This window comes from Narcine bancroftii, chromosome 5 (genome assembly GCF_036971445.1).
Source record: "Narcine bancroftii isolate sNarBan1 chromosome 5, sNarBan1.hap1, whole genome shotgun sequence".
In the NCBI taxonomy this organism is placed as follows: domain Eukaryota; kingdom Metazoa; phylum Chordata; class Chondrichthyes; order Torpediniformes; family Narcinidae; genus Narcine; species Narcine bancroftii.
The window spans coordinates 168,410,858-168,425,265 of record NC_091473.1 but is presented as its reverse complement, the minus strand read 5'-3'; the positions used below and the strand labels follow the sequence as shown (position 1 = coordinate 168,425,265).

Below are 14,408 nucleotides of genomic sequence, written 5' to 3'. Positions count from 1 at the left end.
CAGAGTGAAGAGGGCATGGCCTCGGTCACTGACTGCATTTGAATTTATGAGTAGGTTGTTAATTCTGAGTTCGGTGTACAAGATTCTGAGAGGATCTAGTACTGGGAATTGTCATTGTTGGGGGAGAAGTGCTGTTATGAGAACATTTGGCTTGCCTGCAGCATTTAGTGCAGTTCAAAATGCATTTATTGACGCGATCATTTCTTGTATTTGATACTCAGCTGTGTCATGATTGATGATACATGTTTTATGTGGTTGTACATGTGTAACTTTAGGGTTTGTTAATAAATGCTCTTTTGTGTTGTTGACACTGCATCACACATAGAATTTGACTTGAGAGGAGAATAGCTGAATGAAATAGACAAATACTCATTAATGTTTATATTTATCTACAGAGAGAAATAGACACCCCATCTCACTAGACTACAACTTGCTGAACTGGGCACAGAAATACCAGCAAGTTCAAGATACTGGCAAAAATATGTGCCCACGCTAGGTTCTAACACTGCAAATGGGTTCTTACCGGACACCATGGTCTTCGTTTGATTTGCCGTTTATCATCCCAAGTCTGAATGCAGACATGGACTGGCTTATGTGCTGAAGAGCAGCAAATAGAATTGAACATAACGCAGTCATGAGCAGACATGTCCACTTCTGGCATGATGAAAGGGAGACAAGAGTATATCATTGATGAAAGTGATTTGAGTTACAACGGAAGCCTTTTGCATGTGGGATGAGTATAACCATTGCACAATTAACGAGGAGCCGGAGGGACTCAGCGGTCAGGCAGCATCCACTGGCAAACAATTGATGTGTTTTACCTCTGATGCCTAATGTCTTCAGTTTTTTCTTAGGGCTCCTTGATGTCACATTCCATCAAATGCTGCCCCTGTATCAACTCTCTGTTCACCTCTGGAATTCAACTCTTTGGACCAATTTGGAATAATCTTGTGATGAGGAGCTGAGTAATCTGAGTGAAACCCAAACTCAGTCTTGTTAATGGGTTACGGTGGAGAAAAAATCCACTTATTAGCACTTGCCCATGGCAAAATCTCTCACTTTATCAATACTCGATGGTAGACTGATTGGATTTGCCAATCATGGAACCCAGAAACATGACCTATGGCCCACTTTGCGTCTGCACCAAGTCTCAACCCCCATTTATACCATTCCCTTTGCTTAAACCTAGTTTATTTTCTGTATAGTTCCAGTAATTTACTTCCTCCCACACCAGTTTCTTTCACCCACCTATACACCAGGAGCAATTTACGCCATCTAATTAACCTACCAACCCACACATGTAGAGGAAAACCAGAGCATCTAGAAATTAACGTGATCACAGCGAGAAAGCAAGAATTCCATATCGACATGACATGAAGATGAGCATATCAATGGAAATGGAGATGGAACTAAATAGAGGATGAAAAAAATGAGAGGGCAAAATGCTCAAAAAGTGACATACAGTAAGTTAAAGTATGATTGTGGGAAGATGATAAAGTTAAGTTCAGACAAGTCAGGGAAATGGAGAACACCATTTCTATCTTGGAAGGAGAATACTACAGAAAAAAACTAGTTTTACAGTAATACATTAACAAAAACAAAGCAAATTTCTCAACTAACTCATTAGAACGTAAAAAGTTAATTATGTATTATTGCCTCACTTTCACATACTAGAAACCTGTTGTTGGTGTTCAAACAATTCACCCAGCAATATTATTTATGTTGGGCTATGATGTTATTCATAGCTAAAATACCTCATTCAGAGCTTTAAAATAAATGTTCTGACTGAGAAAGCAAACGTGCCAGTGAAAAAACAAGAGTGCAGGATGTCCAGGAAAGGAGAAGAGAAAGAATCTGATTTAGGGAAAAGAAAACTACAATAAGACCAACTATAACATTGGGTAGACATAAAAATTCAAGAAATTTGCTTGTGGAATCCAGATGAAAATACAAGCTGATGCATCCAGAGTAAAAGAACAATTAACATTTTTTGCAGCACCCTAGTGTGATGCAGATTGTTTCACAACAAATACATTTTTTAACAGTGCAGATTTCATGGAGTTAGCAATCACAGCAAACAATCTGTGTACAAATATAAATGGAATGAATGATTACTTTTTAAAATTATGAATACTATATGCCAAGAATATTTGGCAACAGGAACTGTAGACCTGATAAGGTTTACACAAAAACCAGCAGGGAAGTCAGTTCAAATCCATTGTCATTTTAACCCAAATCTTGGAAATACACTAAATATATTTTCAGTTAAATGCGCATTGATCCACATGACGTTCAGATCGCATTTTATAAATGTATGTTATTTGAGAAGAGTCGGTCAATTTTATGAAGGCAGGGTATGTACCCTGAGTAGCGGTAACCGAGCTTTCTCTTCAAACCATTTGCCTGTTTGTATACCAAGCGAAGAAGCATGTGGTTCCATGTTATCAAAGCAGACACTGGCACAGTATCAAGAAACCATTGAACAGGTAGAAGATGCTAATCTGAGGCTTCATCTACCTGCCCAGATAGAAGAATAGGATATCATAGTTTTTCCCACAGTGGAAATGTTTTCTAGGCCAACATTCTTCTCAACCAGTGCTCGGTAAAATATTCACTTACTGTTTGTGTCGAACAGTAACCACTCCAGCAGTATTTGGAATATTCTGAAAATCTAAAAGGAATCAAGAAAAGTTTCTGTATTGAATGAAAAGTGCAAGCAAGCTGATTAACATTTTATAGACATAAAGGTAAACGTTAAACCTTTTTGGAATAACTCCAGTTACGTTGGAGTGCTTATATAAAACGCATGCGATTATTGTTAATATTCAGTGCATAGAATAAGCAGTAGGACTTATTGTATTACATGTGTGCCCAATGATGTCATAGAGGGGCTCCAGGTTTGTGGCTGCTCTAATAATATGGCGGCATCCTCATCGATATGTTGCCAACTACGGACAGTAACATCTGGGTGCACTTAATTTATAAAATAGCTATTTAAAGAGTTGTAGGTGGCTCCACTAAGCTGATCCAAGAATTGTATCCAGACTTTGATGTCACCTTCAATTCCTCTGATGGCTGCAAACAAAAAAACGTTGCGGTAGATAATACCAAACATCTGTGGAATACCCTGTCAATAGACACAATCTGTAAGTAAAATTAAATTATTTAGGAAAAAAAACTTAAGCTTTTCTTATTTATATCTTGCAAACCCCGACGAGTAACCCTCATCTAGAAACCGATTATTACTCTGGAAAGACTAATCTTGTCATGGCACCAATGTCTTTACTTCTGAAGCAAAAATAACTTTAGTTTAACTCTTCTTGTTTTAGTCTGAGGTCAATCAACTAACTATGAATAGACACCAAATCGACAGCCTCTCTATTTAGGATATTTCACAACAGCAAGCAGTAAATTCTTAGATTTTGTCAAGATACATCGAAGAAGAACTTAAACTGGTTGTCTCCTATTCTCCATGTAGAATTAAAGCAGAAATTAAAAGCTTCCTTTTTCACTCACATGATCTTGAAATCTGTGGATTAAAACAGTATTCAATGCAATCATTCGGTGAGGCACTGACAGCGAAGGTTAGTGATGGGAATGCAATAGATTTCGGAGAGATGGATTTTCAGAAAGCATTTGACAACATGCCAGACATGATTGGTGAACAAAATTGAGGCCTGTGGTGTAAAAGAGACAATGGCAATGTAGCTTTTTTTTATAAATGATGTAAGAATAGAAAACAACTCTTGCAAATGATCGCTTTTCAAACCGGTAGGCAGTTGAATTCCCAGGGGTCAGTGCCAGGAACCTTTCTTTTCCTGCCAGGAACCTCACTTTTTCTGATACATATGAATGACATGGTATGTAGAATAAAAGCAAAGAATTTCTTGGCAATATATTCAGCAAGTTAGTCATACCACAGGTACAGAAAGAAGACCACCAACTGGGACCATGAGTGCAAGCAGGTTGTGTAAGACATCCTTGTGATCCTTCCATTCACAAAACAGCTATACTGCTCTGGATACTGTTATGGGGGGGGGGGGGGAGGAGATGTTCCATTAGCAGAAAGTGGTGGTGGCAGCAGCCATGTTTTTGGCTTCTCCATCAGAATCAACATGGAACAGGCCCTTCAATCCTACACATTCATGCCAATCAGCTTGGTATTTCCATTGGCCGCCATTTCGCTCATGTCCTTCTAAGTCTTCTCTGTCCAAATGTTGAAATGTTGTAATTGTGTGCATCTCTACAGTTTCTTTTGGTGGTCCAGATATGGACCACCCCCTGAGTGAAAAAGTTGCCCTTAGGCCCCTCCTAAATCTCCCCCTCTCATCTTAAACCTATGCCCACTAGTTCTAGAATCATACACCATAGGAAAAAAGACTGTGTGCATTCACCTTACCCATAGCTCTCATGATTATATAAAAAAAAACACAAACACCTTCTAAGGACTCCTAGGCTCTATGGAATAAAGACACAGCCCAGCCCTCCAGTTCTGGTACATCCTGGTGAATCTCCTCTTATCCCTTTGAACTTATTGATATCTTTCCTATAGCTGGGCATTCACAACTGCATTCATTGCTCCTTGTGGTCTCACCAGAATTTTGTCCAGCTGTATCATAAGGTGCTAACTTTTGCAGTCAATACCCTGCCCAACAACTTTTTCACCACATGAATCACGACTTTTATGGAACGATGCACCTGTACTCTGAGGTCTCTCTGTTCTATAACACTATGTAGGGCCCTGCCAAGGAGAAGAGAGAAAAGTTGAAGCAAGCAGTGATGGTGGGGGATTCGTTCGTGAGAGGAACAGGCAGGCGCATCCATGAACAGAGCCAGAACACAGAATGGTGCCAGAATCAGGAATGTCATGGATTAGTGGAAGTATCAGTGGAAGGACACTTTGGGAACAATAACCATAATTCTTTAAGTCTCTGGGTAGTTATGGAAAAGGAAAAGACTGGTCCTCAAGATAATGACCTAAATTGTGGGAAGACTAATTTCAATAGTGCAAGCGAGGATCTGGCAGAAGTAGATTTGAAGCAGATGTCTGTGGATAAAATGACTCCTGACAAATGGGAGTCTTGTAAAAGAGAGTTAGTAAGAATTCATGGCCAACATGTTATGGTAAGGCCATTCTGCCCATCAAGCCTTTGCCCTCATTGCTGGAAGTGAGGGGGGAAGAAGCAAAGGGGAGGAATTCAGGGAGAAGATTTGTCAAGGAGAAGAGAAGCCATGGGTTATTTCTGCATGGGTTTTTTGGAGTAGCGAGCAGTAGAGAGCAGAGAAAGCTGGTAATGGTCAAATTGCAAGTGTGAAAAGAGAAACAGCATTTCAGGTCAAAGACCTGGGAAAAGCCAAAAAATTGAAGGAGCAAAGGAAGTAGGAACGGGAGCAGAGAACAAAATGAAAGTTCTTTGAAGGCAGAGATTAGAGATTAAATTTCAAAATGGCTGATGAGAAAAGGTAACAAAACAACTTTATACACTCCAACTCCATCTGACAATTAACAGCTCAACTATTTCCCTGCAAAACCATTCAAGACATTTGCTGAAATAACTTGGTTTATGATCATGTTTCCCTTAATTCCAGATGGCAATCATCTTTAAGTCACATATCCCAAATTATTACCTGAAAAATAAATATAACGAAGGGGTGTACATTGCATTAATTCTACATTACATCTCCTCATCTAGTCAGGAAGATGCAAAAGAGACTGCAGTTCCTGAGAAAACTGAGGCAGCAAGGCTACCAGCCACCATCCTGTCAACTTTTTACAGGAGCTCTATTGAGAGTATAGTGGCTGACTGCATCACAGTGTGATAAGGTTGCTGTAGAGCAACCTGTGGCCCGCTGGCCGGATACATCCCGTGGTGTAAATTTATCTGGCCTGCAGGCCTGCGGACTGGATATCCAGCCTGCAATCTAAATTTATCCGTACAACACCGACTCCCCTCTCCAACACTGCCACCCACCCCGGTCCGTCGCCACCTCCCAGGTCTGACGCCACCAACTGCCCCCTTTTGTCCAACGCTACCGAAAAATCGATGTGGACCGCCATTCAACCACTGACTCACCATCTGGACAATGCGTGGTAAAAGGTTTCCCCCCCCCCCCCCGTTCCAGAGCATTGGATTGGAGGTGACAGAGAGGATCTCTGGGGTCTCCCTCCCCCTTCACATCGAAGTGATTTACCAGGATAGTTATTTAAAGTGGGCTCACAAAATCAGGGAGGTCCCCTACCCTCCCACATGCAGCTTCTTCCAGCTACCCTGTTGGGAAAGAGATAAAGGAGTATCAGTGTCAGAACCACCAGGCTGAGGTACAGCTGCTTCCCCTGGGCACAGAGACTGCTTAACGATTGATGAACTGCCCCTACAAACCCACCGAGACTGTACTATTTAATATCCATATATTACATATTGTGCATAGGTATCATTCGTCTGTATGTGTGTTATATCTGTCTGTCCGCAGTGTTTTACACCGAGAACCAGAGAATGCTGTTTTGTCAGGTTGTACTAAAACAATGGGATGATAAATCAACTTGAACCTGCTTTGATGTTTATTCTTTCGTGTTATCTCCATAAATGATCAGTGTTTAGGTTATCAGAGTTAATTTTGCAATGATGAAAGTAGCAGGCTTTTTCACTTTAAGTATTTTGCCTGATCATTAACTTCTTGTTGACCAACATCTGAATATTAAAATTCTTAACCTTATCTTTAATCCCTCTGGCGTGTCACCCTTTCCTATCTCTGCAATTTCCTCCAAATTTAACAATCTTCTATCATCCCTGAGGTTCTTCAATTCTTGGAAACTTAGTAAGTATTCTCAGTATTAATTGGCCCAACTCTGATGTCTACACTTTGAGCTGCAAACCTTAAACTCTGGAATTCCCTCTCTATAACTGGGTATCTCTTTATCTCCTTTGCTCCTTAAAGACAACTTTTAAAAACAATGAATATTTCCTTACGCTTCAGTATCTCCTTCCACTGCTTGGTGTTACATTTACGGTAGAATGTTCTTGTATTTAGCATCTCCTCACGAGCACAGCTTTCCACAAGTTGTTCTTTAGTTCTCAGCTCAGTTCTAAATTATGTTGCCAAAATGATCACTTGTCAGGTTAGTTATCCAATTAGGATTAGTAGCAATGTTACAATGGTCACTATTTTGTCATCAATTACAACTACTATAACAGAGCTTTGGTTCCTTTATTGAACACATTTCTAGGTGCAACTGTACATTACTCAAACGCATTAATATACTTCTACCCAACAATCAGCTGCTTTTCAATATTCCACCTGTTGATCAATTTAAGAATTAATATATTAGCATTCCTCTGGAGTCTTGACATCAAGAGTTTAATATGTATAAAGAATAGAAACAATTCCCGGCGTCTGCATACGCTGGTGTTGCAATCAGGCAAGTGTGAAATGGGTAATTGCACTGTGTGACTGAAATGACCCAAATTTTTGCGTGAGTGCAGGAAGAAAAGATTAAAATAAAGGTATAAACTTAGCCATGGGAAAGTTGCAGTGTGCGAGAGACAGGAAATAAATAGCAATAAAGAGCAATAAATAACAATAGCGGACAATTTTTAAACAGCGTTGGAAAATTGGTAGTGCTATAGTGCACAATTAATAAAGAACGTGGAGGAAAAAAGCAATGGTGGAACTGACTTCCCAGAACCCCTCTATAAATGCACCATGCAGACTGCCGTCGCATTTTCCCACGATATTTATAAATTGTACACGATAGTGCTTCCAACTTTCCCATGCGATATAAATTGAGCGCTATAGTGCTACCAACATTCCCACCCTGTTTAAAAATTGTCCGCAATTGCTATTTATTCCTCGCACTTTCCCTCAGTCCCTTATAAAGGTTTATATAGATCGACATAACAACAACAGGAGCTGAAGGGCTCATACTGTGCTATACAGAAAACTTAATTATGTAATAATTATGCATGATTAATTTTGTTCTAATATAAGATCATAATACATTGATCAGGATTTAGGCCAGGTTCATCATCGCTCGATGCGTCATGACATCACCGGTAGAAGGTAGAACAGTCCTAACCCTGGGGATGGCTCCTTGCAAGTATGAAAGCGTTCAATGTCCAAGTTAGGAGTGGTCAAGTGTGAAAAGCCAAACCCCCACTCCTATCCCGGGACACTGAACAGCCAATTTAGTGGGATGCAAGTGTGAAAGGGGCTAGAGTCTGCACCATGTTCCATCTACAAAATGCACTGCTACTCCAATAGCATCTTTCAAACCCATGACCTCCAACATCAAGAAGGACAAGGTGCATTGTTTTACCACCACCTGCTCCTACCCCTTCAAGTTGCACACCAGCCTGGCTTAAACATCTATTGCTGGTCCTTTACCACCACTGCATGTCAATTCTGGAACTCCCAACTGAACAGTAATCTGAGAGTACTTTAAATAGAAGGACCCACAGTGGTTCAAGAAGTGAGACTCAGCATAATTTCTCAGCAGCAATTAGGGATGGCAATAAAAGTTTGCCTTTCCCGTTATTTTCAACGACCAAAAATGTATAAGTGACATCAGCATAGAGCAGAATGACAAGAGCAACCTGACAAGTTAAACTTTCAAATGATCTCAAATAGGTCCACGAAGGCACTGGCAGGATGAATATAATGTAAATCAAAAGAGTAACTCCAAGGCACTCAAGATATTCAACGTCAAATATTTTTTACACGAACATTTAACCTACTTTTTTTGATTTCAATAGAGATGGTCACATGATCACAAAATGAAGCCCTTTAACTGAACCATGGCAGTTATTGTGGAAGCATTAAATCACATGGGTTAAAGGATCTTCTGTATATCATTTTATAACTTGAACCAACTAAGCCTAATTGATCTGCTAATCAATAAATTAAGCAATACGCATGATTAAAAAAAAGTGCTTTCCACAAAATACAAAATCAAAAGGATTTTCTTCAGAAGGTGCTGTGCAAGTAAAGTGACAAGCATCTCAACCAGGGCAACCTCTGATCATCATTTCTGATGATGGAAAGCATGTCACCTGCATGTCACAGCGAAATTATTGGATGGATTTTGAACGATTGTTCTTTAGTTGCAATAAAAGACACATTTGCAGAAAATAATTATTTTTTTGAATTCTAGTAATTTACAGAATCAATAGGCACCGATAAATGTGTTTCTCAGCGGGAAGCATCATGAGCTACATAAATGTGTATTGGCATATTTTATCTATGGTGAATTTTACCTTAAAAAAAGATCAAATTTCTTCCCAATATGCAGCATGTATCTTTTGGTGCATTGCAGCTCTTCTCTACAATCCTGGATTGGTTCGTCTTGTAAGCTGCTGTAACAGGCAAATCTGCATGCTGGGACTGACGGTTGAAAGGGAGATCAAAACCTCAGGATGTTCCCAAAATGGAGGACACTGGGAGTAGGAGAAGATCTGGTGGTCCAGTCCACTGAAGAGAAGTCTGTTATTCTGCAACTTGGTCATTGACCAGTTTTTTTGTTAAAGCTGAGCAACAGGACTTTAGAGGTGTGGGTTTGGTATAAAGTCTTGGTATGAATGGGCAAATATTAAAATTTTACTCTATAAGGGAAAACAACAATTGTAGTGGTTTATTTTCTTTGTTTGATATTATTAGATAAGGTACCTTTTTACCTTAAGATTTTGAAGAGGTGCAAGACAATAATGCAGTTTTAGTGTTCACTGCTGCTATAGGGTTATTGTATTTTTACTTGAATACATTATTCCCTAAGTGGTCATCAACAAGCTCCAAACATTGGGCCTCATTGGAAGACCACAGTCAGTATAAATTGGAAACAACATCTCCTCACTGACGATTAACACAGGCGCACCCCAAATATGCGTGCTTAGCCCACTGCTCTATTCTCACTACACCCACGGTTGTGTGGTTAGGCACAATTCAAATGCTATCAACAAATTTGTTGATGGCACCATGCTTGTTGCAGAATTACTCCATTGTCAGCAATGGAGGGAGATAGATCTGCTAGTTGAGTGGTGTCACAACAGCCTTGCACTCAACCTTAGCAAAACCAAGGAGATGATTGTTGACTTGAAGAGAAAATCAGGAGAACATGAACAAGTTCTCATTGAGGGGTCAGCAGTGGAGAGGGTCAGGAACCTCAAATTCCTGGGCAACAAAATCTCTGAGCATCTGTCCTGAGCCTCCATGTTGATAAAATCCCAAAGAAGGCTCGCCAAATCTATCATTTGTAAGGAGTTTGAAGAGATTCAGTATGTCAGTGAAGACTCTCAAACTTTTACATGTGTACCGTGGAGAGTATTCTAGCTGGATTCATCACTGCCTGGTAGGGAAGTGCTAATGCTCAGAACAAGAAAAAACTCTGCAGGGTTGTTAACTCAGCCTGAGACATCACGGGCACCAGTCTTCACTCCATCAAGGACATCTACAAGAGGTGGTGCCTTAAGAAAGCAGCCTCTATCCTCAAGAACCCTCATCACCTAGGCCACACCCCCTTCACACTGCTACCATTGGAAAGGAGGTACAGGAGGCTGAGACGAACACTCAGCAGTACAAGGATAGCTTCTTCCCCACTGCCATCAGATTCTTGAATGAACAATGAACCACAGACAATACCTTACCTTTTCTATTTTTTTATCTTGCATCATTTTTATTTATTTTATTAGGTGGTTTATATAAATATAAATACTGCCGAAAAACAACGAATTTCATGGCATGTTCATGACAATAAATTCTGATTCTGATTCTGACATACTTGTAATTGTTCTTGACTTATAAGTATGATACTAAGGCAGAAATGCACCTAAATATTAATTTCTGTGCACTGAAATTTTCATTTGTTCAGTATGGTGTATCTTGAAAAGGCATCCTGTACTGAAGTTAGTTACTAGATACTTGCACCTGTTTAGAAAATCCTTTGTAGACAGTGAGAATTGCTTCGAACGTTTTAACCTTTGGAGCATTCAGATATAACTGATAAATACAAATGTAACTTTTATTAAATGTTTTGTAATATAAGCTTATGTGTGCAATTAAATAAAGCATTCTTTCTTCCTCTACAGTTAAAAGATTTATGTTTTGCAAATCTGCATGTGGGAACCATTATCAATGATCTCACAACATACAATCGAATGCGTGTGGTTTAGGATTTTACAATGAAACTATTCCAGAATCTCAAAGACAGTAAAGCTTAAGTAGTTGAACAAAAGCAAATCATGTTTTGGTGTTCAACCAGGTACAAAGGAGTTTACCTGCTTCCTTCTGCAGTATTGTTATTTGCTGGGAAAAACAGGTGACATTTTTGCCCAACTTGTTCCATCAGTCATAATCTGATCCCTTGGTTTTCTCCACTGAGTTAATCATAGAAAGTAGTATCAATGCATTGAACAAAGAACAAAATGTGAGGAGATTTTAAAAGATCATTGTAAAGGTATCCGATAAACAAGTAATTAAACCATTCCTCTACCCCACCCCAGTCATCAACAAAAAAAAAGCTCTTAAAACATCATGGTCAAGAATTTGTGTGAGGCTTGATTAAAGAAAATAAATTACGTTGATATTCAATAAAATCTGGGAAAAGAATGCAAAGAAATTTGGTCATCGTGATAAACTAAGTGCTTAAAATATTTACTACACTCAAGAGGCCCCCCTTTAATAAGCTGCGTATCTACATCTAACTCTGCGAAATGAATTTAATGAAAGTAAGACAAGACTCATGCTTGTGGAACTGTCTTTGAAGATGCAGAGGTTACAAAATGTATCACAGTTCATGAAGATCTTCAAAGAAATCGCATTACCTCATTGTACTGCTTTGAAAAATGTGATTGATGGCCTGAAATGTCAATTTTCCTCTGGAATTTGTATGTCAAATTGTAATTGTAAAATGTCATGCAACTTCATGAAACTACGGTGCAGAGTAATGTTGAAGACTGGTGCTGAGTTTGCAGAATTTAATTAAGTCATAACTGTTGAAAACTTATATCCTTAAGTTTCTGGCTAGTCATTTATTACTTTTATCGAACTGAAAAGCTTTCTAAAAAGGGGAAACAATTTGATTTTCCTGCTGGCACACTTTGAGAATATTCAATGAGGCCATGTTTGATCTGATAGACTCATCTCCACCAACCTGCCTTTTCCCCATATCCCTTACTTCCCCTACTATGTAAAAATATATCCAACCTTGTCTTAAATATATTTACTGAGGAAGCCTCCACTGTTTCAATGGGCAGTGAATTCCATAGATTTACTATCCTCTGGGAAAAGCAGTTCCTCCTCATCTCCATCCTAAATCTACTAGCCTGGATCTTAAGGCTATGTCCTCTAGTTCTAGTCTCTAGTTCTCTAGGTCTTTTGAACAGCTACAAAGCAACAACACCAAATTTAACATGGGATGTCATTGGATTGGAGGACAGACATAATCTATATAGCCCCTGCAGAAATTCAAAGTCCTGGAATATTTAAATCTGAACCTCTCCATGACCTTGGTGGGTTGTAGTAAAAATATGGGAGAAAGTTATGTCCAGGCTGGCCCTGAGTGTCCACATAAATCACTTGCAGTAGACCGGGTGAGGAATCAGATGGACATAATGATTAACAAAAAGACTGGGTAACCCAAGTTGGGAAGAAAACTGTGAGCCAGCTCTTACTCCTCCTGGGTCAGATGTTTAAAAAATTAACTGAACTTCTGAGACACAGTTGAGAAGATCCAATTTTGTGGTGGCCATCAGCAGGGTTTCAGTTAAGTTGGTGTCCCTTTGCCACATAAGTTGAAATTTTCCCTTTTCGAGAACTAGAAACGAAGGAAAGCCTGTATACTGTAAATAAAAGAAAGTGGCTGTACAATCGTACCAATAGGCTAAATAGGCCATGCAAATGATATGACTGCGCCAGTAAAAAAGGTGCTACTTTCACCCTTGGACAATGAATTTTAGATGGTGCTGGAAGAAACTTGTCAGGATTATTGCTTGAAACCCATAGGGCAAGTAAGTTTATAAAATACCCCTCGGCTGTTTAAGAGATGAAAATACATAGCTTTATATATCAGACTCTGGAGATTTACAAGCATATTTTAGTAATGAAATAATTCATTAAATTCAGCAAATTATTTTCCTGGACTTTTCATTATTTCAAAGATAGATCTTCTGGCCCAAATTCATGTCTGCATTGTGCATGTAGGCTGAAAGGCCGACAACGTCCTAAACACAGACACCATGCAGGAATCATCTTGCCTCAACTTGCGTGGAAGCATTCAACAGGGGATGAAGAACACACTGAGGGAGAGCCATCTGTTTCACAAACAGAAAATGAAAGAATTATTCTGCCAGGAATATGGTAAGAGGTATTCTAAGTCGTTTTGTCCATTGGACGTGGTGCATCTCACATTCCTGCCCGTTTCCCCACCTGTTGTAACCGTGGCCAGAAATGTTAAATGAGGAACCGAACTCCCACTCTTGGTTACCCAGAGTAATGAAATGACAGACACAGAGGTTTCCCAAAACACCGTGTTCTTTACTTCGATTCTCAAGACATAGAATATTGACACAAAATGGTGTAATCTATTTATAGTATTTACACAAGCTTGTGACTTCAAGTCACAAGGCAATCTCGTGAGTCCTTTAGTTAATGGATGGCTCCCATGGCAACACCCACTCCTGGTGACTCTGGGTCTCTCTGATTAGGACTCGCTAGCACTACCCCAACACAATTTTCTAGGGCATTGTCCTATGTGCTCGCTTCAGCAGCACATTTACTAAAATAGGGCATTGTCCTAAAGTCACGGAGAATCAATTTGGGAAGTAAAAGGTTACTGGCTAAACTGAAATCTAATGACCTCCCCAAAATCGGATCAGGCACCAGAGTTCTGGGTATTTCTTTAAATCTGTTCAGCATATTATCTACTGTTCTCTTAATGATAATTATTTCATTGAAAAAAATTAATAGAATGCTCATATGGACCAAAATTTTTACTTGCTGCAGGCAAGCTGGAATGTAAGATCAAAGTTAAAGATGAAAATTTATTGTCAGAGGATATGCATGACATCATCTACAACCCTGAGATTCTTTTTTTTCCTGTGGGCCAGGCATAATTTCTACTTACTGGTAGTGAACTGAACTCAAGAAGAAGAAAAAATCCAAATACAAAAGAGAGAGATGTAAACAAAGAGGAGAACAGAGCATGTCCTGGATGGTGTAAATCCTTGAGGACTGCTACTGTACTTTGATAGCAACATTCCATGTAGATTTTCACAATAGTGGGGAGAATTTTGCCTGTGATGTACTGGGTTCTGTCTACTACATTTTGCAAGGCTTTCCACTCAGACATATTGATGCTCCGATATCACCAGGTTTGTTCTCGTCACAGGTTACAATGCAATTGTAAACATTAAATTTCTCCA

At 39.3% G+C, this 14,408-nt stretch overlaps 1 protein-coding gene across 4 annotated transcripts in view; it reads right to left on the bottom strand.

Moving 5' to 3' along the window:
* The window catches only part of LOC138764158 (ERC protein 2), an 871,420-nt gene that overhangs the window by 48,538 nt on the left and 808,474 nt on the right, over positions 1–14,408 (bottom strand). For 3 of the 4 annotated variants that reach the window (XM_069939655.1, XM_069939658.1, XM_069939659.1), the window contains one exon: positions 2,620–2,671. The exons of the other annotated variant lie outside the window; for it this stretch is intronic. In XM_069939655.1, the coding sequence (XP_069795756.1) occupies positions 2,620–2,671 (52 nt within the window). The remainder of the gene's footprint in view (positions 1–2,619; positions 2,672–14,408) is intronic. 4 annotated transcript variants of the gene reach the window in all.